Here is a 26,313-nt window from a genome sequence, read left to right on the forward strand (position 1 = left end):
AAAAAAAAAAAAAAAAAAAAACGTAAGACAGAAACCGAGGGGTTGACCAGCACACGTTACACGTCCCATCGCTCGCTCATTCATTCATGCAGAACAGTCCTGAGGGAAGGAAGGCACTCAGACCTTGCCTTCCCCCTTTAGTTTTTCTTCTTTTTCTTTTTTTAATCAATAAAAATAAAACAAACAAAAGATAGATACAGAGTTCATGGGCCCAGGGGGCGGAGCCGGGGCAGCCGTCACTCTGTACGCGGTGGCGGGGGTGAGAGGGGGGCTTCACGCCCACCCTTACGTTCTCTGCTTAATGGCATCGATCTCTCCATCTTTTCTCCACCTCCTCCTCCGCAGAGAGGGAGAAAGAGAACTGACGCGGTTTGTGCCGTGGGGTGGCCCTCAAAACGACCGAAGAGGGGGAGAAATAAAACGGACAGATGGAGAGAGGAGGGTGAAGAGGAGGGGGGTGGTGGTGGCGTTCCTCGACCTTTGATCCTGGCACACTTCCACAGAGACTGGGTCACCCGAACAGTCCCCACACACACTCGCACACACTCTGCACGCCACCAGGGCTTCCCTGTCAAGAGATCACATGCATGTTTAGAATTCACTTTTTTTTTTTTTATGTGTGAGAACTTGAGTCAAAACGTGTGCTACCTGCTATCTGGATATATAGGTATACGTGCGGGACGGCGATCGTCCTTCCGTCTGTCCGTTGGTCGACACGTTGAGGAAGTCCCAGATAAGGATAGTGTCATCGTGGGAACTGCTGATGATCTGGAACTCGTCGAACTGAAGCCGGAACACTCGGCCAGAATGTTCCTACACGCAGACAGACTATTATTAAAACAACCCTTTCACGACAACACCGCTGCGGATCAAAATTAGTCACAGACTGGGAATGACGTGACGCAAGACTATGGTGTAATAAATGTGTGACAATGCAGAGGGCTGACCGAAATGAGTGACAGATCAGAGATTGGAAGCAAAAAAAATGTGAGTAGAGCAGTTAATAGTAGTCACAAAATCTGATATTTGTGCATTTGAGATTATTGGCATCCTTAAAACAGGTCAGATGTTTACAGACAATGAATTGAAAGCATGTATGAGATTTCTGAAGTCTTGTGTGTCAGGTGGATGGGTGATGAGGAAATGGAAACTCACCACTAGTGTACGTAGACACAGAGTGCTGGCTGGGGCTCGTGGATCGAGAGCAGCTTGTAGGTCCCATACTTTAATTTTACTGTGCGCACACACAAAAATATTTTAAAACACATTAGACAATGGACAAAAAAAAAAAAAATTACGTCATAAATCCAGAGTACATTCTTTTGTTGCAAAGCAGCTCTAGAGACGCATTTCACACATAATCTACAGATAATCTGAGATTCAATTGTGGGCTTTGTGGGATTAAAACGGACTGCTCCCTCGGTTGTGTGGGTATTGTGCACTGCTCATGTATCAGATTAATGACTGGAGAGCAGGGAGCAGACAAATGCAACTCCGCAATTAAAGATGTGAGAATAAAGAGATTATTCACATTAAGGCCAGGAATAAACCAGCCATAATCCAGACAAAAAAGAAACTCTGCTTAAGTTTAATCCTCTAGACTACATTACGTTTCAGAAACAGCACTGTGAGGAGTTTAAGGAGAGAGTTTGTTAATGGATTTATTTTAAAATGCGCATCACATACTTTCTTTTTTTTGTTACATACTTTCTTTTTTTAAAAGAACTTCCCCTCCCTGTCTTATTTGGCTGTCAGCAAACTGTTGCAAAAATAGTTTTTCCACATTGTGTTATTCTTCATTGCACTGCAATGCGAAAAATGACAATAAAACTCCCTTTAACTTTGAATTAATCAGACTCAGGCGTACCCGTCGTATGCTCCGCTTACGATCCGCTTGTTATCAAAGCGAATACAGCGAACAAGCTCCTCGTGCCCTTCCAAAACTCGCAAGCAAGCTCCACACTCGATATCCCACAGCCTGGAGAAACAGATTAACAAAAATTGAGAGAAAATAAAGCATACAAGTGAAGAATAACTGGCTGAATCCAGGTCACATTTTACCCCCCAAAACAAATTATACCAACAAGAAAAACAAGGAATTAGGTTACATTGCACATGAAGAAAATAAAGCCACATTTGCACATTTTCAGATCAATTAAACAAAAAAAAAAAAAAAGTTTTGGTTCACAGACCATGAAAGTACTTGCTGTAGCAGATTTGATTTAATGAACTGAATAAACGGTGATAAATAAAAATACAAGAAAGCAAGAAAGAAAGCAAGAAAGAAAGAAAGCAAGCAAGCAAGCAAGCAAGCAAGAAACTTGGTTCCCAGACCATGATAGCACTTCTCATAGCAGATTTGATTTAATTAACTAAATAAACTGAGATAAATAAAAATACAAAAAAGAAAAAGGAGAAAAAGAACGAACGAAAAAGACAGAAAGAAAGAACGAAAGAAACTTGGTTCACAGACCATGATAGCACTTGCTGTAGCAGATTTGATTTAATGAACTGAAACAGTGATGAATATATAAAAATACAAGAAAGAAAGAAAAAAACAGAAAGAAAGAAAGGAGAAAGAAAGAAAGACAGACAGAAACTTGGTTCCCAGACCATGATAGCACTTCTCATAGCAGATTTGATTTAATGAACCGTGATGAATAAATAAAAATACAAGAAAGAAAAAGGAGAAAAAGAACGAACGAATGAAAGAAACTTGGTTCACAGACCATGATAGCACTTCTCATAGCAGATTTGATTTAATTAACTAAATAAACTGAGATAAATAAAAATACAAAAAAGAAAAAGGAGAAAAAGAACGAACGAAAAAGACAGAAAGAAAGAACGAAAGAAACTTGGTTCACAGACCATGATAGCACTTGCTGTAGCAGATTTGATTTAATGAACTGAAACAGTGATGAATATATAAAAATACAAGAAAGAAAGAAAAAAACAGAAAGAAAGAAAGGAGAAAGAAAGAAAGACAGACAGACAGAAACTTGGTTCCCAGACCATGATAGCACTTCTCATAGCAGATTTGATTTAATGAACCGTGATGAATAAATAAAAATACAAGAAAGAAAAAGGAGAAAAAGAACGAACGAATGAAAGAAACTTGGTTCACAGACCATGATAGCACTTGTTGTAGCAGATTTGATTTAACGAACTGGATTAACAGTGATAAATAAAATTACAAGAAAGAAAAAGAAAGGAGAAAAAGAACAAAAGAAACTTGGTTCACAGACCATGATAGCACTTCTTGTAGCAGATTTGATTTAATTAACTAAATAAACCGAGATTAATAAATAAAAATACAAAAAAGAAAAAGGAGAAAAAAAAAGGACGAAAGAAAGATAAGATAGAAAGAAAGAACGAAAGAAAGAAACTTGGTTCACAGACCATGATAGCCCTTGTTGTAGCAGATTTGATTTAATGAACTGAATAAACAGTGATGAATATATAAAAATACAAGGAAGAAAGAAAAAGAAAAGACAGACAGACAGAAACTTGGTTCACAGACCATGATAGCACTTGTAGCAGATTTGATTTAATGAACTGAAAAAACAGCGATGAATACATAAAAATACAAGAAAGAAAGAAAAAGAAAAGATAGACAAAGAAGCTTTGAATTAGGTATCTTACACTCTCAAAGGCTACATGTATTTGAACAAAAATAGATAACATGTTAACATTTAATTACATCTTTTAAAATCTACTTCATTTATCAGTGTAACATGAGCCTTCAGAAATCAATTTTCATTGCCATTTATTATTACAAATTAAATGCATTTAAATTATTATTTAAATGTATTATTTGAAAAAGAAAAAAAGAATAAAATATTAATACAACTAATAACAAAATAAGAAAATAATACAAAACATTTTACTGATTAAAACTATACAGGCAAAATTTCGCCCTGGTTATTTGAGTACAGTCAACATATTTCTTGAGATTCACACAGCTACTATTAAGCAAACTCGAATGATTCCTTATTCACACAAACCTGATGGTGTTGTCTGAGGAGCCGCTGACCACGAGTCTGTCTCTGTACTGCAGGCAGGCAATTCCTCGCTTATGACCGTTTAGTGTCCGAACAAACTCACAGGTGCTTGTACTCCACACCTGCAGAACACATTACATCACACAACAGGATTAAACATTAAACACTTCAAATCTGTTCCTAATCACTGCCATCTTTCTCTACTTCACTTTAATAAAATACCAGTACATTTAAACTCAGAAAAAACACCTCTAGATATCTACACACACACACCAGCCCTGACTGCCCTGCCTCATTATTTGGGGAATGTTTTGATAGGGTGGGGGCTGCAGAATGACTTGGCACCCCTCCCAGAGTGATGGGTGGGCTGGATTAGAGCTGTCTGTTTCTGGAATCCCAAACCCGAATCCAGCATCTAAAGACCTAGAGTAGTGGACTATAGCGCTTCTGCAGTGAATTAAGCTTTAACACTGCTGCCCTCTACTGGGAACGTCTGTGCTTTGGACAAAACATGCAGACACCTGAATAGTCAAAGTTTAGCTGAATGAGAATATAGTCTAGCCCACCGCAGTTTGTTGTCACCAAGAACCAATAAACTTAGACAGGATGGGGCCTGAATGATATGTATTGAGAGCTGATAAATACGAAATCTGATACAACTCTAAAAGCATTGATTCCTGCTTTGATTGACAGCTGATAATGTCATTCAGAGATCAGAGCGCTGACCTTTATGGTCCGATCCCCAGAGGCAGAGACAATGTACTTGTCGTCAAAGTCGACCACATTGACGGCAGCCCTGTGACCGACGAGGACCCGGCGGAGACTGATGTCCGTAGGAGATGCCATGTCCCACACGGCGATGGAGCGATCCTTTGAGCAGGTGACCATCAACCCGTTACAGAACCGCAGGTGGAGCACAGCCTCGTTGTGGTGGATCAGAGTGTTCAGAACCTCCCCCGAGTTCACATCCCACACTCTGGGTAAAGAGAGAAGGCAAGCAAAGTCAGAACTGATTTTATCAGCGCCTTATTCATTCCAGCTGAACAGACATGTGGAGCGATGGGTTGGGGGGGGGGGGGGGGGGGAGAACAAAACTGGAAAAAATGAACAGAGGACTTATAGAGAGCAAGAGAACGATAGAAATCTGACCTGACAGTGGAATCAGAGGAGCCGGTAACAATGACTCTCTCATCGTATTGCAGACACAGCACAGAGCCTGTGTGCCCCGTCAAGATCTTCAAACACTCCAGAGTCTGTTTATCCCATATCTGAATGCAAACACACATATGACATCTTTTTACAATTGCAAAGACCATGAATTTCACAATGTCAAATATAAACTACTCTTAACTAGATGAAGGTACAAATTGCAGTTTCAAAGGGCTCTGCACGTTCCCAGCAGAGGAAAAAATGTATATACTTTTTAACCACAAATGCTCGTCCGCTTCACGTCGAAAAGGTAACGCGTGGTTAGTTCTTCATCTGTGTATTCTGGTTCAAAAGTGTAGGGTAGGGCGAGAATCTGCTATCCAACTTCAAAATCATCCAACATTGTTGTTTTACCTTATTTTGTAAAGGTCTTTGCATGTTTGCTTAGTAAGCAATGGGTCACATGTAGGGTTGGGTATAAAGAACCAGTTCCATTTTAGAACCGGTTCCAAATTTCACACATTCACATCTTAATGTGATTTTAAGTTACTTAAGTGCAGGGAGGGAAGGAACGTGCACACTGTTTGCAAACAGAACACACATCTGAAGCTGCCTGTGTCCGCTGTCAGTAAATGTGAAAGAAGCCCGTTCCGGCTCAAAATAACCTTTTCTGCATGGAACAGGCTTTTCACATTTACCGCCCATTATGCACAGAAATATGTCAATATATCATCATAAACAGCCATTTTTTGTCTTAAGTGAAGGCAAATAGATGTGAAAGTTACAAACTTACATAGTGCTGTTATGGCTGATAGAGGGTCGCAAAGCGAATACGAAAGTGCCGTTTCACCCTGTTATGAGTTGATGAACCACTGACACGAGTTCGGAAACATTATTTTAAGGTAAAAAAAAAAAAAACTCTTTAGTGTTGCTTTAAAGAAAGACATGGAGATCTTAAACAACATGGGGGCGAGTAAAACAATCAGGAAATTTTAATTCTGGAGTGAACTAATCCTTCAATAATACTACATATTTTAGTGTAAATTATAATCCGTTATTTAGTTTATTTTTTGATCAAAAGAAAGTTAAAAGAACGGCGTCTGTTTGAAACAAATTTCTTTAAAAGTCACTTGACCAATTTAATGCATCCTTAAGTATTTTTCCCCTCTTACTGACCCCAATAATTTGAACAATTTTTTTTTTACATTTTCCACTTAAATTCTCATGACTAAAGGCTTCTAAATTTAAAAACAATAACCTTTTACTGATATTGTCACCTACATGACACATTCCTAGAGATACACTGGCTGAACTCTCTCTCACAACAAGAGCAGTAAAACCATGAAACTGTACCAAAGGGTTTAATACTATGAGTAAGAACATTTAACAAACCCCTACATATGACCAGTATCAATAGTCATTCTTGCCATAGAAAGTGTAACTTGAATCATCTCACCTGTTTCAATACCCTCTCTCTCTCTCTAGTTTCAGTATTATAATACAAAAGAAGAGGTTTGATTGTGTAAATCTAAAACTCAAGCTTCAAAAGCATCCCTGCATTCTGAATGGACATCCTAAATCCTTTCGTTCATCTAACCGGTCAAAAATCACGCATTGTGCAAAATGCGATTAAACATCATTTGCGTAATTCACAAGAACGCACTTGAGGTCAGATGTGGTTAGTGTTTTTAAAAGGCGTTTTAAACACCTGCGTAAGGATGCACTCTCACATGCAGACAGTGTGGTTTACTGTTGATGACTTCACTAAACCCACACAAGGTTCACGAGAAATACACTGGCAGAGCGCTGTCGCACCTTGATGGAGTTATCGCGTAGACCGCTGATGATCTTTTCGTCGTCATACTGGAGACAGTAAACACCTTTACTGTTCTCCGACCTACACTGGATCCTCTGCAGGTTATGTCGGCCACACCTCCAGTTTGCCTCAATGGTCTGGAAACAAAAACAGCAACGTCAGCAATTAAGTTAGGCTACACTGCTAAGAGGCATAACTAATTTATTTGATTTGATCAAAAAAATCGGCCTGTTTTATCATTAAAATAGCTGATGGCTGCATGCTCTGATTACTCAAAGAGCAGCTATGAAGCAGACAAAGAGCTAGGTTACACGAGGCCTGCCGCCTACCCCTGAGGTGTAATCACAGGTCCTTCTCATTCCAATGAACAAACAAACGCTCCTACTTGCTACCTCCCTTTCCTTAAAAACACTGACATGAGCAGACAAGATCTAGCATCGTATTACACTAAAAGGACAAGAGAAAGAAACGACGATTGCTCTGCCCACCTCAATGTCCTGAATGATTTTTGGATAGAGAGAGCGGTAGTATGAGTTCGGAGGAACTTCTGTTGTGCGGTTCTTGAACAGGTATTTTTCCCTGCGAAGGAAACAGCAGTAAACATCCCTGATAAACTGACATAAACAAGCATCTTCATAATAAGATGTACAAGACAGTCTAAATAGAGGTTCCCAGCATGTCTAGTGGAGAATTACACCGCTGAGAGATAATGACGAGGTTGTTGTTAAACCTCATGTATAAATGAGGGGGTTCGGGGATGTAAACAGTCATATCAGCACGGTGACTCACCACTGGTGTCTCTCTGAAAGGCCCTTCCACAGCGGGTCTGTCCGAACCATCCTCTCGATCAGCTTCTTCCACAACATGCCTTCGGATATCACACGCTGCCATTCTTTACACACCAGCTCAGCCGAACAAAGCGAGCGCGCATCCAGGAAAGACAAGATGTTCTCCGCTATATGATCCAGACCCTGAGCTGGAAGACAAATTGAGATTGTGTTTAAGTACCAGGGTGTAAGAGCTGAAAGCTGTAAAAGCAGGATTTCAGTGAATGAAAAAGAAAAAAAGTTGAAGATTTAATCTTTTCTAAGAACAGCAAAAAAACACATTCACATCCATTTTACTTTTACTTGTAATCGGATGCATTTAAGTGAAATAGAACATAAAATTAAAGTAAAATGTATCGGGAAGGGACTGAATAGTAAAATGTAGACATTAATGATAAATTTTGGAGACTGGAGAATGCAGGAAGGGTTTCAAAAGAGCAAAAAAAGTGGTTTGATGTCAGCTAAAATGACAAACTTCAAAAACATTCTAATATGCTGATTAGGTGCTTGAGAAACATTGCTTTTTTTTTATTGTTATCAGTGTTGAAACCTGTTGTGCTGCTTAATATTCTTTGTGGCAACTGTGATACTTTTTTCAGTTTTCTTTGTTTATTTGATTCTTTTTGTAACACTACAAACATCTTTAGTGTCACTTCTGATAAACTTAATCTTACTGGCCACAAACTTTCAATAGTGTATATTTTGATTAATTACAAACACAGATTTTATTCTAAGAATAGGGCCCTATGATCAGACGACGCAGACGAGTCGCAAAATCTAGTTATTAAAACAGAATTAATCACAGATTGAATGAATTAATCAAAAGCATGTCATATCACTTCAATTAAATCACAACATGGACTATCTGTAAATATTAAGTCGCAAAAAGACTACTTAAATATGAATCCTACATGTGGGTGTATCTGTATGAATGAATGACGCAGACGCGCGTTTTGTTTACTACACCTTATGAAGTGCGCGTGACGCTTGTGGTGATTTCAGCGTCTGCCATCTCACTAAATGAGGACATAAATACATGAACAACATCTCCAGAACTGCTCTGAGAGTACTTCATGAGCATTTCACCGCTTCATTCGTGTAAAACTAGCATCGCATATACACACAGAAGTTTAAAGGTATTCACGGCAATCCGTCAAAATAAAAGTTTGGTTTAACTTGAAGACACTGTTCCATAAGTATATTACTATTATTCAGTAGAATGTACATACTACTACTACTGTTGTTGACAAATTAATAAACCATTTAAGAAATAATCACACAATATTTCTCGCATGTTTTAATTTTAATAGTAAGTCGCGTTTATTTGCCAAAAAATATATAAATTTTCACTAATTAAAAAAAAATAAATGAATTTTTATGCCTTCATCTAATAACTAGAAAATTTAAATACACATCACAGAATTCCATAAGCCTATTGTAAAAATAAATAAGTTGTTTTTAAGCATTAAAATTCAAACACGCTAAAAATTTCATAGGGCCCTAAACATGTAATTTTTGTTCAATTTTTAATAAATTGATGTTTAATTGCATAAGTTTCATGGTTTTAATTAATTAGACATGCTTTTTGATTAATACAATGTAATTCAACCACTAAAAAGGAGTCCAGAAAAATTAAAACTGGGAAAAAAAAAAAAAAAAAACGGATTTTGGGAAAAAAAAACAAACAATAAAATGGATTTCATAGGGCCCTATAAGAATCAAATTAACTGATGAATTTGTGATTCAAGTTTGATTTCAACTTTAGAGATAAAACAGGCCAAGACAAGCATGGTGTCTTTAATCATAAGGCTATATTTTAAAAGTAAATGGACACACCCTACATCAGAAATGGCATTTTTAGGAAAAGGACTGTGTGTGTGTGTTACCTGGCAGTGCCGTGATGAAGTCCCTTTGGAGCATGGGTTTGAGGTAGGAGTTTATGTGGCCGTGTTGGTAATGGCACATGCGTGAGATCAGGTGTTCCACAAACTCCACCTGGTCTGCCTCAGACCACTGATCAAAGAGCTGGATGCACACGTCCTTCTCCTTCTCGTAATTCCCCTCTGACGGCCGCTTCCTAGAGCCCGTCAAGGGTCCATTACTCACCTGAGGACAGATAAAAGTAGGCTGGAAGAATTGTAAAAGGAAAAAAAAAAAGATATATATATTAGATGAGACAAAAACAAAATCTGTATTGAAAAACACTGGGTAAACAGAAAATTTAAAACATACTAATATTCTATCTTACGCATTTACTTGGCAAAGAACAGTGCTACCGGTGCTTTACTATTGAAGTACACCCAAAAATGAAAAATTGTGCCAATTTCTCACACTCATGTTGTTCCAAACCTGTAAGGCCTTAATTCATCTTTGGAACACAAATTAAGATAATTTTGATGAAATCCAAGAGCTTTCTGACCCTGTATAGACAGCAACGCAACTGCCACGTTCAAGGCCCAGAAAGGTAGTAAGGACATCATTAAAACAGTCCATGTGACATCAGTGGTTCAACCGTAATGTTATTTAAGCAACAAGAACACTTTGAGCACAAAAACAACAACTTAATTCAACACTTTATTCTCTTCTTTATTCCTCGCCACGTGTTCAGACCAAAGATGTCCTTACTACCCTTGTATGTTTCGTTTGTGTTGTCTATGCAGGGTCAGAAAGCTCTCAGACCTCATCAAAATTATCTTAAGTTGTGTTCAGAAGATGAACAAATGTCTTAGAGGTTTGAAACACCATGAAGGTAAGTAACTAATGAAAGAATGCTCATTTTTGGATTATCCTTTTTAAAAAAGCCACATACAGCTCCTGTTTTTAGATGCAATAAAGTAGGAGTTTCTATAAGTAGTTCTCATGCTATTTATCCCAAACAACTTCTCACTTGGTATTCTGTACATATAGTGGTGCTTGAGCACTTAAGTGACACTTAAGGAAACTTGGCTCAAACTAACTTTAAGCAAAACAAGAATGTTTGTCTCTTTGTAGGAAAGTTTAGATAAAGCTCTGCCACTTTCTGGTAGTCAGACGATAGGAACATCATGATCTAATGTGTGGTTACTCTGCTAAAACATCTGTACGAGCTTTAGGGGAACTGATCTCATATATTTACTAAAATACATTTGGTTTTGGTAAAACTAAATGCAAAAATGTCTTAGAAACGTGAAGTTAGCCTTGGAAGTCTAGCATCACATGTCTGCAGATCATGCCACTTGGTTTCGTATGAAATTCATCTATTTCGAAGCATCTTACGCCACTGTTCAAAAGTTTGCTGTCAGTTAGAAGATTTTCTTCTAAAGATGTTCTTTTAAACTTCTTAAAAAAAAAAAACGTTTTCCACAAAAAAAACCTAAGCAGCACATCTGTTTTCAACACTGATAACAATCAGAAATGTTTCTTGAGCAGCAAAGCAGCATATTAGAATGATTTCTGAAGGACCATGTGACACTGTATTAATTTCACATTATTTTACTCCATTCTTCAGTTTAATATAACTATTGTACTGTATTTTGGATCAAATAGACTACCAGTCAAAAGTTTTTGAACAGTAAGATTTTTAATATTTTTTAAGAAGTCTCTTCTGCTCACCAAGCCTGCATGTATTTGATCGAAATACAGCAAAAGCAGTAATATTGTGAAATATCTTTACTATTTGAAATAACTGCTTTCTTTTAAAATACATTTTAAAATGTAATTTATTCCGGTGATCAAACCTTAATTTTTAGCATCATTACTCCAGTCTTCAGTGTCACATGATCTATCAGAAATCATTCTGATTAGCCGTTTAAGAAACTTTTATCATCATCATCATCAACATCATCATCAATATTTAAAACAGTTGAGTAACTTTTTTCAGGATTCTTTGATGAATAGGAAGATCCAAAGATCAGCATTTATCTGAAATAAGATACATTTAGGAAAGAAACTAAAGAAATTATTTTATTTAGCAAGGATGCTTAAAATTGATTAAAAATGATGGTAAAGACATTTATAATATTACAAAAGATTTCTACTTCAGATAAAAGCTGTTCTTCTGAACTTTCTATTCATCGAAGAAACCTGAAAAAGTTCTACTCAGCTCTTTTGAACAAAAATAATGTTTTTGACCAGCAAACCAGAATATTAGAATGATTTCTAATAAGAAAGAGTTATTTTAAATAGTTAAAATTGTTTTAGCTGTACTAGCTTTGGATCAAATAAATGCAAGCTTGGTAAACGCCAGCACAACAGCCTTCAAAAAAACATTACAAAATCTAACCAACACCACTTGTTTGAACAGTAATGCAAGTGTCCAGATAATTGTGAGGCCTAATTATCCAGCACACTTCAAAAATGCAAGAGGAAACATAAATGCTGATAAAAAAGCCTGAAGAACTAGACAGAGGTTTTCCAGAAGCAGATTAGGCCATGCCCTATAACAAACCCCTAAGTCAACAGTACTTCAATACAGAAAATCCTGAATAGTCCAGGGAGAGGCAACTCAATAGTTCCTTATTGTAATAACATTTATTATTTTATCAAACTTTGACGCACTTTACTAAAGTACGGCTTGTCCACCTCACCTTAATCACTGTGATCTTTGGGGAGCGGTCTGCAGTCTGCGAGTCCATGACAGAGATGTTCTGCAGAAGAAAAAAAATAATCACATTTCATTATTTTTCATAAATCAATAATAACGTCTGCTTTAAATCAAACTAACTCAAATTCAAAGAGAAGCACTGCTATACATTACATACACACACAGCGACCCTTTCATCATCTGCTTGCATACGTTCATAATCACATTGCATTGTTTGTTGGAAAGCAGATGAAAGGAGCAGCCTACGATCTGTGCGTGCTGAATAATTGGACAGATTCTCCATCAGCATGCGGCAAAGATGGTGGGATCGGGCAGGGCATGTTGGCGTTTGGGTAACGTGTCAACAGCTGTCTCCTAGCCAAGGCCACCACAAGGATATGCTTACATCCCCAAATACAGCCATGATAGAGATGATACTGTGCATATCGTTGCTCTTAATATCCACGACTCAGCACCTGCTTTAATCCGTAATCACAGTTCTTACCATGAATATCAGCCAAACTCTTTAGAAACATGGGGACTAAATAAAGAGGCGTGATATTAAAGCTAGACACTGATGTCAGTGTTATTTTAGTGGCTCTGAGATAATATTAGACATTTTATTAATATAAAAAAAGCTTTTTATCTATAAGTTTTTTTATATTAATTAAACCCGTCTTAAGTAGCACAGGTATATTTGTAGCAATAGCCAAAAATACATAGAATGGGTCAAAATTTATTTGACTTTTATGACAAAAATGAATGGGATATTAAGTACAGATCATGTTCTATTAAGATATTTCATACATTGCCTACTGTAAATATATCAAAACTTAATTTTTGATTAGTAATAGGCATTGCTAAGAACTTCATTTAGACTTTAAATATCTCAATATTTCGATTTTTTTGCACCCTCAAAATCTTTCTCGGCCTATCTGACAAAACATACATCAATGGAAAGCTTATTTATTTAGCTTTCAGATGATGTATACATCTTAATTTAAAAATAAGACCCTTGTGAATGGTTTTGTAGCCCAGGGTCACATTTTAGTAATTCTGTTGCGTATCTTTTTTTATTATTATTCTTGAAGTCTACAAAGTTCTAATTATTTCAGTTTCATCTGTAGTTCCTTTAGTAATTAGTAAGTTAGACTAAAGGTAGGAAATACTGCATTGTCAACCTGAAATACAAAAAAAGTCCCCCCCCCCCACCACCAAATAATTTTTTTTTTTTTGTGGTTTTAGTTAATACAAATAACCCAGACTGGCACATTATGACAAAGTCTGGGATTCATTTTAAACCATCTTTCTAGGTCAGCAGAGCAGGAAGTGTAGATTTATTATGAGTTTCTGCAGTCTATACACAAATGCACATGGCTTGTTATCTTGAAGCAAAGCCATTTATCTATCTTCCTCAAGCTTCACAATCCAAGTGGACAAACTCAAGTGCATTCACTCCTACCCTTTTCACAGTATCCATGGCAACAAGAAGCAAATCCACTCTGCAAAACTGATTCTATAATGTTATTGTATTGACTGGGAGAGATATTGATTCAGACACAGCCTTATTAATTAAGAGCACATTTATACAAGCTATACACTTTTATTCTGGAGGATACTATAACGTGTTTTAAATTAAGAATAGAAATGTTATATTTAAATTAATAAGGAGACTGCTTATGCAAATCACGTCAAAAATCATTTTAATATCAAAAGCTGTATGTTCAGTAGTAAAAGACACTTTTGAAGAATTCGGTTCATTTGTTGTAGACAAATAGAATTGGTGTTTAGAAAAGTGTAAAACAAAAATGAGTGCGTTTAATAAGAAAACACCGTAACGTTAATTAGTTCGCGTAGGCTAATGGTTTGCTGTGGTTAGCCACTTAGCCGCTTGCTATAAGTGCTGCTTTCACATCAACAATGACCGTTTGTATTTCACTAAAACGAGGTGTGTGTTACTAAAGCACACATATTCACTCATGCAAACGTGATTGTTCTATTAATTATCGATATTTGTATATTCGTCGATCGTTTGGCTCACAAACGTCATTTGAAATTGACAGCACGAGCGGTTACTTCCTATTACGCAGCTTTAAAGTCCAGCTAAAATGTGTCGTGAGAAGTAAATACTGCGTTGTTTTGAATAAGAAATGATTATTTCAAACACTTTGTAACATAGTTAAGTGTTCTGAGACTTTATATAAACCACAACTCGTCTGTGGAAGCAAATTATAGGCAAGATTGAGTGGCGCAGAGGCGCCGCAGTGAAGCTCAAGACACCGGCTAAAGTCGATGAGACTCGGACTCACCACGATGCCGCGGTCGCTTCCCTTCCTTCGCCTCCGCGACTAGCTCACTAAATATCCTCAGCCCCGACCAAAAACAACTGTTCGCCTTGTCTACTATCGTTTCAGTTGTTGTTTCAAGGGGAAGACAGGCGAGAGACGTGAAAACGGCCAAGCGAGCTAGCGATACATAGCAGGGCCCTCCCTGTCAGCCGAACCAGCCATTTCTCTCTCTCACTCGCTCGCTCGCTCACTCTCTCCTCACCCCTCCTTCCCCCCTCAACTCAGCCGATCCCTACCCACTCCACAAGCTGGTTATATTCAACCAGGTTGTCCTTATCACCGCTAATATAGATGTATAAATTCTAAAATCTTGGGAACATATTAGAAAATGATTTTCAAAGCACAGGCGACTACTCACCATCAGCTCTAAGGTTTTGTCCTCCATCTCCGGCTCCATGTTTGTTCCCCGAAACTCGCAGTGAAAATGGAAACCCCGCCCTGCGACACAATCACGTCACGAAAGGAGGCGGAGTAAGTAGTCTAGATTCTAATTCTCCGATTGGCTGTCAAATAAGAAAACGTGCGCCAAATGGGCGTTGTCCGCGTCGTGATTGGATCATTTCTGCTGCTAAGGTACAAAGCGGGTACGTCATAATAGAAGGGGGGGATGTAAATCTGTAAGAACATTCGTGGTTGGTCGTCGAATGACAAAAAGGGTTTTGTCTGTTTTGTAAACCGAGCAACGATTGGCTGCGGTCTGGTGCTAGGGTAAAGAATGGGGTTAGGGTTATCCCCGATGATTCAGATATTAAGAATTGTTTAGTGGTGACATCCATCCCGGAAACCAAATATTATTATTTTTAAGTAGGAATAAACAATTTATTAAATTAGTAAATGCATACAAAAATTCTTAAGTTATTTGAATGACTTCCTGCTTACCTTGCAAGTCTTAATTTGGCAAGCGAAATCATTTTTGAACTTCGAACCCATAAAACTAAGTATATCCAACAAGACAAAAATTTCTCCCGTAAAATAAACAAGATATATATGCAGTTTGCAAACAATGAGAACGTTTAATGTCTGTGTCCAGATGTAACAAATGATTTATACAAAATAGTGATGATCAAAGAAAATGAGAAAATATACAACATAATATTTCCTAAAAAAAAATGTGGGCCTGTAATTCAGATCATTCATTTTTATTCTCCTTTTACATTATGGGATTGGGTGCTCGCTTCAGCAGGCGTCATAACACCAACCATGCCACAATTGTTCAAGGTCCAAAATATTGATTTGCAGCTTGACTTTCTAAAACAAATCTGTTAAAATATGACTGGACAAAATGGAAAGAAATCAGAGGCTTGTAATCTGTGGCGGGTCACAGACTCTGAGAAGTGACTTTTTAAAAGGGAATTAAACAGCCGAACTGACATATACTCACTCACACATCACAGTTAACACAGTAACCCCCCACCCCCACCCCATAATCGGGTCCGAAAGGACATTCCCATGCATAAAGCCATCGAATACCAATGAGTGCTGAAGGCTCGAGCTAAGATTTTATGTTCGGAAACAGCAGGAGGCTGAAGTTAGGGTCCAGATGCTGGTACACTGTGCTGTCATATCTCACAAACTGCAAAATTCAGGCACTCATATATAGTTTATTTTGAGAAGTAGCATCTCCTGGGGGGGCTGAGGAAAACAAGTGAGGGAAATGTACTGTAAAAGTTGGCTCTCAGTCTTCAAGAAGGGATGGGTCCAGTTACTATATGGTCCGTTTGGAAGCGAGAAACGCCTCGATGTGGGCACAATGCGATGGGAGGAGCAGGGTGTACCGCTGGCTCAGAGTGCATCATCACCACCACCACACTGGTTTACAGCAGAAACAAGGCAACAAATCAAGTCTGGGATGACCAGGAAATTAAAACGCAGGCCTGGCAATGGGCTTGAGGTGGCTAGAGGTAAGCAGCACAGATCTAACCATTTGCTACTGCTTTCTTCATACACTGAATAAGAGAAAATATAATACATTTGAATAAAATACAACAGCAGCAGATGCCATTATAAAAGGAGAGGCAAAAGGAAGAAAAGGAGTCAGATTAGAAGGGAAGAAAAAGTAGATCTGAAAGCCTAGAGTGTTTTTGTGAAGAGCTGAGGCAGGACAGGCAGACGGGCCACGGCCATGCTGTTGCGATGACCCGGTAATTAGTGGAGAGGAGAAAACTCAGTCTCTTCCCAGTCCAGAGATGGAGTCGCTGTATTCTAAAGCCAGGGACGAGCAGACCATCCGCCACCATCATCTCCAATTCGTATTCTCCCTCCTGCTGATTCGATCTCCTTCGCTCCCCTGCCGTTTGCGGGGTAGGTGAAGGGGGAAAATCTTATATTTGAATTTTGTGTCAGTCCCGACTACCTAGTAGTCATCTAAATCAAAAAACTCATCATCATCTCCCTGGTACTCCATGCCTTGGAAGTCCACCCGGTACCGCAAGATTCCTGAAGAAAAAGAAGGTATTGATATAACTATCTTTTCCTTGCATTTCCCTACAAAAAAATCATTATCTGTAGGGAGCACTTACCACCGATGCCTCCAAAGCCTTTCACAAACTGCGAACCCTCCTGGCTTTTGTCTGTAACGATTTCCAGCGTGGCCCCAAACTTCTTGTAGTTATTGGCAAACCACTCAAGCAGCGGCATGCTCTCAATCAGCTCATGCTCCTGCCCCGTCTAAAATAAGAATATGCAGTACTGTTAATGTAACTGCAGAAATTAGAAAAATGTTTAATTTAACAAAATAAGAATTTCAGAATGATCTACACTCCTAAAAATAAAGGTTCTTTATTGGGATCAATGCTAACAAGAGCTGCCTTGAACACCTATGGAACCTCTCCATTACACAAAACATCCTTTATAACAGAAAAATGTTCTTAAAGAATTAGTTCACTTCCAGAACAAAAATACAGACAATTTACTAAACCCTTTGTCATCCAAGAGGTTCATGTCTGTCTGTCTTCAGTCGTAAAAAAAATTGTTTCTTGAGGAAAAGATTTCAGGAATTATCTCCATATAGTGGACTTCAATGGTGCCCCCAAGTTTGAACTTCCAAAATGCAGTTTAAATGTAGCTTCAAATGGCTCTAAATGTTCCCAGCCAACGAAGAAGGTTCTTATCTAGCGAAACGATCAGTCATTTTTGAAACAAATTGACAATTTATATACTTTTTAACCTCAAATGCTTGTCTTGTCTCGTTTCTGCAATGCACATGCATAGTCTGTGTAATCGGGGTCAATACAGTTTGGGTATGTCGAAAAGCAACCGCCTCGTAGGGCTGGGCTGTATACCTTTTCATACCGAATACTGGTGTTTTTTTTTTTTTTTAATGATATTCATTTTTCATATACCCCAATACCGGTGAGTGTGTGCGTACAAAGCGTCGAGAACAGGTATGTTGAAGCAAACAGATACTGCAGCTTGCACATGCTTGTCTGAAGCAACACATCTGTGGTGTGAACGTATTTCAGTATATCTGAGAAAGACCCAGGGTTAGCGATTTGCAAAACTTGTAATGCCGAAATTTCAAGAGGGGGTGTGTCTGCAGTCGTGCACGCAGTGATGAGAGCAGAGACCGGCGCATTGCGCGCAGACAGATGTAGCTTTCAGTTACGTCGCAATATTTTAAAGATAAGTCTTTTCTATATACTGTATTTTTATAAATATTTATGTTTTAAACCATGGAGGTGAGCCAATGGATATCACACATGCAACGTGAAAACTGCGCAATATGTTAAAGTGAAAGTAAAAACTGACTTTCAGCATCTGATGTGTATTCTTTCAGAGACAATGAGACGATTATACTTCATATGCTGATATTAATTTAGTCCCTTAATATTTTTCTTGTGCCCCGAACATGGTGGGAAAAAAATAAAAAGAAATGTATTTTGTGTAAGGTTTGTTGAAAGTTTTAAATAAAGCTCTTAATATTCATTGATGACTGCAGTGTTATTAGGAGGTTATGAAAGTCATAATTATGAATTCAGGTGGTGTTAAATGTGGGGACTGAAAGACAAGAATTGCGATGAAACTTCAAAAGGCTATCCATTGAATAAATATGAGCGCTGCATGTTTCAAAATCATTTGTTGCGCTGCTTTGTATACTACCATTCTGACAGCGCCTCCTGCTGGAAGAGAAACGCATAGAGTTGTAAATGTGAACTGATGGATCCACAAGATAATTTGTTATAAAAATTTAAAAATTTGCAATGCTTTGATTCTAGTAAGATTTAGTACACAGTCATAGCCATAAATGCAATGGTACTAATAATTGGCATAATTCTTTGTTTTCGGTTTCGGCCAAGAATTTTCATTTCGGTGCATCACTACATCATATGTAAATGTGGTCAGGCTAAAGTTGTAGCCGCAGGAGGCAACACAAGCAATTTGCTTCACCACCTCCGCCACAAACATGTCCTGGAGTATGAAGAATGCACAATAAAGTGTTGTGTATTTTGACTGCAAGTCATGAATTCTGATTTCTTCACCTCATTACAATTATGAGTGCCACTGTCACTTCTTTGTGAACAGCAGCATTTTGTGAGACCAATCAAACCTGGGTTAATACTAGTCCGGTCAATGTAAGCCAATATACTGCAGTAATTATTCTCTAATTTATTAGGAAATGTGGTTAACACCTAGTCATGCATGGAAAAAAAAATAAAAAATACCGTCATATACCGTTGATACCGTATAATTTTGAAAAAAAAAAAAAAAAAAAAATACCGTGATATAAATTTTTGGTCATACCGCCCAGCTCTACCGCCTCGTTTTCTTTTTCAATTTCAAAATCACACAGACATAGACAAGACAAGCGTTTGAGGTTAAAAAGTATATAAATTGTCAGTTTGTCTGGAAAATGACTGATCGTTTTGCTAGATAAGACCCTTCTTCCTTGGCTGGGATTGTTTAGTGCCCTTTGATGTTGCATTTAAACTGCATTTTGGAGGTTCAAACTTGGGGGCACCATTGAAGTCCATTATATGGAGAGAAATCCTGAAATGTTTTCCTCAAGAAACAATTTCCTATCGACTAAAAGACATAAACATCTTGGATGACAAGGGGGTGAGCAAATGATCTGTAAATTGTTCCGGAAGTGAAATACCCCTTTAAGATGATTCAAATATTTTTCCACAATATTAATAATAAAAAAAAAAAAATCATTTAATAACTGTTCATTGAGAGGTTCTTTGAAAAACCAAAAATGATCCTACTGCATTGCTAAAAAAACCTTCTGCATCCTTTATTTTAAACAGTTTAGTAATATTTTGCTTTAATGAGCTGCATGAACTCTACAAGTTTGTGTGAAACCTGAAGATCATGTTCTTTTCCATGATTTGAGGATGATTTAAAAAGATCCAAAACATCTGACAATGACTTTAAATGGTCAAATAGGCTTAAAGTTAACCAAGTTATTTTGCTAAGCTGTTTGTTAAGCACATTTGTGACCGTGGACCACAAAACCAGTCATATGGGTACATTTTGACATTGAAATAAATAAGCTTTCCATTGATGTATGGTTTGTTAAGATAGGGTGAACTAATTGAAAATCTGAAATCTGATGGTGCAAAAAAATCTAAATACTGAGAAAATTGCCTTTAAAGTCGTCGAAATGTAGTTCTTAGCAAGGCGTATTAATCAAAAATTAAGTTTCGATATATTTGCGGCAGAGAATTTACACAATTTCTTTATGGAACATGATCTTTACTTCATATCCTCATGATTATTGGCATAAAAGAAAAATTGATCATTTTGACTGATACAATGTATTTTTTGGGCTATTACTTCAAATATACCCACGCTACTTAAGACTGGTTTTGTGGTCCAGGGTCACATGTCGTCACATTTGAATCCTAGATATTCAATGCAGTCTTAGGCCCAATCCCAATTCTATTTTCTACCCCTCGCCCCTTCCCCTTGTCCCTTGAAACAAAGTGTAAAGGGGAAGGGCTAAAATATTTCCCCTAAGAAATGGGACACCACTACAATACTGTGATACGTCATCATACGTTGTCGCTAGTTCCTAATGTTACGTCAGAGGACATGCGCAGATGTTTATCACTCATTCCAAGATGTCAAAATGTTGTCATGTTGCAAAAAATACAAATGTACGGTGTACGCACCGTTCATTCACATGTGGCCGTAAGCAAAACAAACAACGCATTATCACATGCGCGGCAAATTGCTAATCAGGGTAGTGGTGCCTGGAGAAGTATATATGCTTCATTTGTGAATTTCGTTTTGAACTTTCTATTTGAACGCATTCGTTTTCTGGATCCTTGGACTAAAATGTTTACAGGGGTTCACTGGTTTAAGAAATTTCTGATCGTAAAAATCAGCTTCTTTTTATTTGTAAGTTATCGTTTTTATTATTATGTACTGATTTAAATTACTGGTGCGGTGAGCGGGCGCATTAGGCGCAATCATTAAAGACATTTCAAAGCAAGCCGGCTCCACGGTCCTGACTGCATCATCACTGCCTTTATTGGGTGTTTTGAGCGAATATTTACATTTATTCACATGACTGGATGCGGTGGACTGCCATGATTTTGGCGAATGCAGGACACTACTGAATAATGCGCATCAGAGGGGATGTAAAAAGTGGAAATTGCCGTGCCACTGGTCTTTCATGTTTCTAACATGCAGTCAAGTGTATATGACATAAAAATATATTTTGTAATATCGTGCAATCAGTGCTATCTGCTAGCAAACTTTAGCGATTTTTTTGCAAACGTTTATTTACAAAACAACACCATAAACACAAACACAAGATTGAAGGTAATATAAATATAATGAAACATTGTCATGAAAATCCTTATTAAAGGCAAAAATTACTTATATTTACGAGTCTGCTTGCTCGAGTGAGCAGCCATGTTGGAAATTTCTCTTAGCCCTTCGTTTGAAGTGAGGTCCTGAAAAATCTTCGTTTGGAGGGCTATCTGGCCCTTCCCCTTACCCCTACCCCTCCAACCAAAAGAGAAATGAGACACCCCTACCCCTTCACGTGAACGCGCCAAACGGAGGGGTAGGGCTAAGTGTAGGGCTAAGGGGTAGAATTGGGATTGAGCCTTAGACTTTAGAATGTGCAATGTATGATCCTGATAAATTAAAACTGATTCAAAAACATTCAAGAAGATCTGACAATGAGTTTACATAGTCAAACGAGACCTCAAATGAAAAATAAATTTGTTAAGCACATTTGAATCCTAGATATTCAATGCAGTCTTAGACTTCAGGATCCATAATGAATGATCCTGATAAATCAACACTGAATTAGAACTGCAATCAGCTTGATACCAATGGGCAAAGAAGTTGCAGCCATTGGTGCTTCTACATTACTTTTCATAATAAATAAGATTTGCTGACCCACATATAATCTGAATTTGGTTGACGTGGTTTTGCTTACCTCCTTGTCAGTAAAATGAGACTTGTCCTTCTCCTGTTCCGGTGTCAGATAGAGTATCTTTTCATCTGATTACGAAAATAAAAAAAAATGAAATTAAAATGAGAAAGGAAGCTTTTTATATTTTGCAAATATTGTGAAATTCGGTGTAGGAGTGTACCATTTTCCGGCGTAGTATTTTCTCCATGACAGCGTAGGACGTAACGCATAGTGTCCAGGTTCTCGTAAACTATAAGAATCTCCACCGCCCCCATCTCCAGCGCTTTGAGTGTGTCTTCAACTCCAAAACAATACTTCCCTGTATCCTGACTGATCTCATCAAAATATCTGCCTGAAAACAGAAACACAAGTCACCACACAAGAACAAATGTGGTGGTTTCATGCCACAAAAAAAATATTTCCTTCAAGCGTGTAAATTTACTACCTATTAGTTTCTTTTCTTGGATGAATTTGACATTGGACAGCACTTCCGCCGAAAGCTCAATGGCCTGGTTAAAACCGTTCTCCCCTCCGTACGATATGTCAACCAGCTTTAGAACCTTGGCTTGTAACCTCTACATGTGCAGAAAAACCAGTCAGAAAACAAGCAGATTGATTAACGAAGATTGCAAATCATTTGATACCAAGGGAACATACCGGATCAAACATGTCCGACTGGCTGAGCTCCGTCTTGAAGTCGGCTGATCCGGCGAGAACCAGTCCTGCCACGTTGACCTTGTCATTGGACACGAAGAGCTGCACAGCCGTCTCCGCTACCTTTCGCACATAGTTATGTCTCTTCTCCATTCTCAAACGTGCAAATCGAAGAGCAGACTGTCCTCCTCTACCTAGAGTTAAAGGAAACAAGCTGGTAAACACTAAATTCTATAAAAGAACGAAAACAGCCACAGTAAGCGATTTGAAGACATGTTTACCGTGTTTTTTTGGCAGGTCCACAGTAAATTTGTGCAACACCTCCCTTGTGTTGCCTTGTAAAGTCCCAAACAGGGCGCCACTACCATCAATCACAATGAAGCCGAACTTGCTGTCGTCTGACAGCAGAGCTGTTAGAGCCTGTGGATATAAAAAAAAATAATTATATTAGGTGTTACAATATTTTAGTACATTACACATAGATGGATGGATAGATCTTACCTCAGTATGGAACTTGTTGTCACATAAATACAAGGATGTGTTGATTGGTTTAAAAGGCTCAAAATCGATGTTTACTTTCTTCTCTTTGCCTTCCTCTGTCACTATGGTGCCACAGTACACCACCAGGCCATTAGGAGGCACTGCAAGATAAACAGAAGGCTTATGGGAGGGGGATCAGGAGGGACCACACCTATTGAAAAGATTAAATCGGGTGCAACGCCTAAGAGTACCCTCACACACAGCAAATATGTATGAACTGCCAGTTTAATATTTAAACAGCCTCATTTTAAAAAGATAAATATCGCAAGTACAACAAATTTCAATCATCTGAGAAGTTCAATGGCTGTGAAAGATTTTAGATGAAGCTAAGCCCACTCATTTACCTTTGTTGTACAGTTTGAGTCTCTGCTGTACTGAGGTAATGGCTCCCAGCACAGAGAGTCTGTTGACTCTGCTCTTGATGTTCGAAGCCGTGCCGAACTCGTCGGCTAACATCTTCGCAACACGCGAGATTTGATCCTTGGGTGGGATGATGAGGGAAATCATACTGGTGCCATTTCTGAGGAGGAAAAGAATATAACGGCAATATAAGAGCAGGCTGAGACGTTCAGTAACATACAGTACTTTTCAAAAATTTTGGGTCGGTAAGATTTGTTTGTGTGTGTTTTTGAGAGGAAAAAAAAAAGTCTCTTATAACAAGCCTGCATTTCTTTGTTCATAATAGACTAAAAACACTGTGTGACCGTGGACCACAAAACCAGTCATAAGGGTCAATTTTTGAACAAAAAATTGAAAAAAAAAAAAAAAGAGCTGAACAAAAAAAACAAAAAAGCTTTCCATTGATGCATTGTTTGTTAGGACAGGACAGTATTTGGCAAAGACACAACTAATGAAAATCTGAGGGTGCAAAAAAATCTAAATATTAAGAAAATCGACTTTAAAGCTGACCAAATTAAGTTCTTAGCAATGCATTTTACTCATAAAAAAACTAAGTTTTGATATCTATGGTAGGAAAGTTACAAAATATCTTCATAGAACATGATCTTTATTTATCCTAATGATTTTTGGCATGAAAGAAAAATCTGTCATTTTGACCCATACAATGTATTGTTGGCTGTCGCTACAAATATACCCGTGCTACTTTTGACTGGTTTTGTGGTCCAGGGCCACATTTTTAAATATTTTAGAACTTAAAGCAAGCAATTTCTTTTTAAATACATTTTAAAATGTACTTTATTCCTGTAACAGCTAAGCTGGATATAAGAGTACAGCATTTATTTAAATTTTTTTTTTTTTTTTGCAACAATATAAATGTCAATTTAATGCATTCTTAATCAAATCTTACCAACACCAAACTTTCAATGTAAATGTATATGCAGTGCATCAAGTAACCTAACTTTGTCATAAAGTCCCATGTCAATATATGATAACTAACCTGTTGGTAAGGCATATTCAATACATTTTCGAGAATTAAATGGAATTTTCACTCAATTCATTTACATTGTTCCATAACCAAAAAAAACATGGCTGAGGTGGTCATTCTGCTTAACTTTCATTGTCTAAGAGAGGAAACAAAAGGAATGGCCTTACATTTTATATTTCACAAAAGACAAAAAAGACAATCAAAGATGTTCAGATCAACATGGCTGTCAGAAAATGCCCGAAAATTATTTTCTGGGGTGTATTATGTCTTTGACAAACGGCGACTCATGGACTCAGGTTGTGTAACGCCATTAAACATTGAGGCAATATTCAAGTACTACAACGTTAAGTCGCGATATTAAAATGACGTTTAAATATACGAATTACTTACTAAGAGAAACAAAACATGTAGCCTATTTAGCATGGTTTCACCCATTAACAAACGTCACCTCCACCAACCCAGTTTAAGGCGTATTCTCGAAGGTGCTTCACATTTAAAACGACACCACTTATACATTTCCCGCTCTTTATCCTACAACCATTAATATTATCGATAAAAACTTAAAGTGCGCGGTGTCGTTTTCCGTCCACCATGCTGCTCTCTCCAACAGCTGTTAGCAAGCTGGTTAGCATGTGGTCCCCCCCCCAAAAGAACGAAACGAATCCCACATCAGAGGTGTTACTGTTTGTCATCCAACACCTGTATACAAATATAGAGGATCAGACAGTGCTAGCCTCACCCTCTAGCCGCCTCAAGGCTTTTGATCAACTTCTTAATCTTCCAAATTTCCACGTTCCTGTCCGCTGCGCTGGGGTCGTCCGCCATCTTCCTCGCGCTGTCTGGACCTGCTGAAAAAGAGAATCCAACTTTAGCTTGCTATTTTAAAGGTGGATCATCTGCAGTGGAAATCTGAAAAGGCCAATCGGAGAACGGGCAGACTTGTTATTGGTTTCAAATAAGGATTACTGTGAGTGAAAGAGAAAAGCAAGACTTAAGTTGGACGCGCTAACTGGCTAAAGCAGCCCTGTGTGCGGGCCTTTCGCGCCCGAGAACATCCCTGCCACGCGCCACTCGCGCGAAACCACCCTTTTGCAAATAATTTAAAATTTTTTTACACATGGTCTGTTTTGTAGGGGCAGCCGTGGCCTAATGGTTAGAGAGTCGGACTTGTAACCCAAAGGTTGCAGGTTCGAGTCTCAGGTCCGGCAGGGATTGTAGGTGGGGGGAGTGAATGTACAGCACTCTCTCCACCCTCAATACCACGGCTGAGGTGAGTCCCTTGAGCAAGGCACCGATCCCCCAACTGCTCCCCGGGCGCCGCAGCAATGGCTGCCCACTGCTCCGGGTGTGTGTTCACGGTGTGTGTGTGTTCACTACTGTGTGTGTGCACTTGGATGGGTTAAATGCAGAGCACAAATTCCTTGTATGGGTCACCATACTTGGCCTCACTTCACCCCCTTTCCTTTCCCTTTTTCTCGAAGCAATTTCATTATCGGATATTAGTGCAGTGTACTCACAGTCTAGAATTATCCGCTCCGCCGCGTCCGTACGGCAGTTACTTTGTGGTCCAGAGCTCGCTCGCCTCTGTTTCTCAGTGACGTGATATACTTATCGTTAGCAGCCGGTTTGGTCTTGCTGCGCGTGGTGCTTCGGTGGAGGCT

General features: G+C 38.3%; 2 protein-coding genes across 4 annotated transcripts; both read right to left on the reverse strand.

Moving 5' to 3' along the window:
- Positions 1 to 30: 30 nt before the first annotated feature.
- On the reverse strand, positions 31 to 15,124 carry fbxw11b (F-box and WD repeat domain containing 11b). Of its 2 annotated transcripts, none has more exons than XM_073829150.1 (13): positions 15,061 to 15,124; positions 12,359 to 12,418; positions 9,680 to 9,920; positions 7,756 to 7,942; positions 7,455 to 7,545; positions 6,966 to 7,103; positions 5,151 to 5,269; positions 4,728 to 4,977; positions 4,005 to 4,123; positions 1,868 to 1,978; positions 1,156 to 1,234; positions 649 to 813; positions 31 to 568 (listed from the first exon to the last, which is right to left on the reverse strand). In XM_073829150.1, the coding sequence occupies exons 1-12, from the start codon at positions 15,097 to 15,099 to the stop codon at positions 652 to 654; spliced, it is 1,596 nt and encodes a 531-aa protein (XP_073685251.1). In that variant the 5' UTR covers positions 15,100 to 15,124; the 3' UTR covers positions 31 to 568; positions 649 to 651. The 2 variants fall into 2 exon arrangements, with proteins under 2 accessions (XP_073685251.1, XP_073685252.1); XM_073829151.1 differs by lacking the exon at positions 15,061 to 15,124 and adding an exon at positions 14,664 to 14,855.
- A 701-nt stretch (positions 15,125 to 15,825) lies between these two features.
- etf1b (eukaryotic translation termination factor 1b) lies at positions 15,826 to 26,313 on the reverse strand. 2 transcript variants are annotated; one of them, XM_073829647.1, is made up of 11 exons: positions 26,170 to 26,313; positions 25,392 to 25,497; positions 23,613 to 23,788; positions 23,230 to 23,369; positions 23,010 to 23,148; positions 22,732 to 22,922; positions 22,520 to 22,649; positions 22,256 to 22,426; positions 22,099 to 22,163; positions 17,222 to 17,369; positions 15,826 to 17,138 (listed from the first exon to the last, which is right to left on the reverse strand). In XM_073829647.1, the coding sequence occupies exons 2-11, from the start codon at positions 25,475 to 25,477 to the stop codon at positions 17,056 to 17,058; spliced, it is 1,329 nt and encodes a 442-aa protein (XP_073685748.1). In that variant the 5' UTR covers positions 25,478 to 25,497; positions 26,170 to 26,313; the 3' UTR covers positions 15,826 to 17,055. The 2 variants fall into 2 exon arrangements, with proteins under 2 accessions (XP_073685748.1, XP_073685747.1); XM_073829646.1 differs by having other exon boundaries at positions 25,392 to 25,500.

Source organism: Garra rufa, chromosome 23 (genome assembly GCF_049309525.1).
Source record: "Garra rufa chromosome 23, GarRuf1.0, whole genome shotgun sequence".
NCBI lineage: Eukaryota > Metazoa > Chordata > Actinopteri > Cypriniformes > Cyprinidae > Garra > Garra rufa.

What these genes read in the sequence shown, in the direction of transcription:
- fbxw11b (XM_073829150.1), bottom strand. Translation starts at nt 15,099, where the DNA reads ATGGAGCCGGAGATGGAGGACAAAACCTTAGAGCTGATG. An exon ending in ACAAAACCTTAGAGCTGATG is followed by an intron (nt 12,419 to 15,060) that starts GTGAGTAGTCGC and finishes TTTCTTCTGCAG; the next exon opens with AACATCTCTGTCATGGACTC. An exon ending in TACGCGATAACTCCATCAAG is followed by an intron (nt 5,270 to 6,965) that starts GTGCGACAGCGC and finishes GTTTGCATTCAG; the next exon opens with ATATGGGATAAACAGACTCT.
- etf1b (XM_073829647.1), bottom strand. Translation starts at nt 25,477, where the DNA reads ATGGCGGACGACCCCAGCGCAGCGGACAGGAACGTGGAAATTTGGAAG. An exon ending in ACAACAAGTTCCATACTGAG is followed by an intron (nt 23,149 to 23,229) that starts GTAAGATCTATC and finishes TTATATCCACAG; the next exon opens with GCTCTAACAGCTCTGCTGTC. An exon ending in CTCATTTTACTGACAAGGAG is followed by an intron (nt 17,370 to 22,098) that starts GTAAGCAAAACC and finishes TTCTTATTTTAG; the next exon opens with ACGGGGCAGGAGCATGAGCT.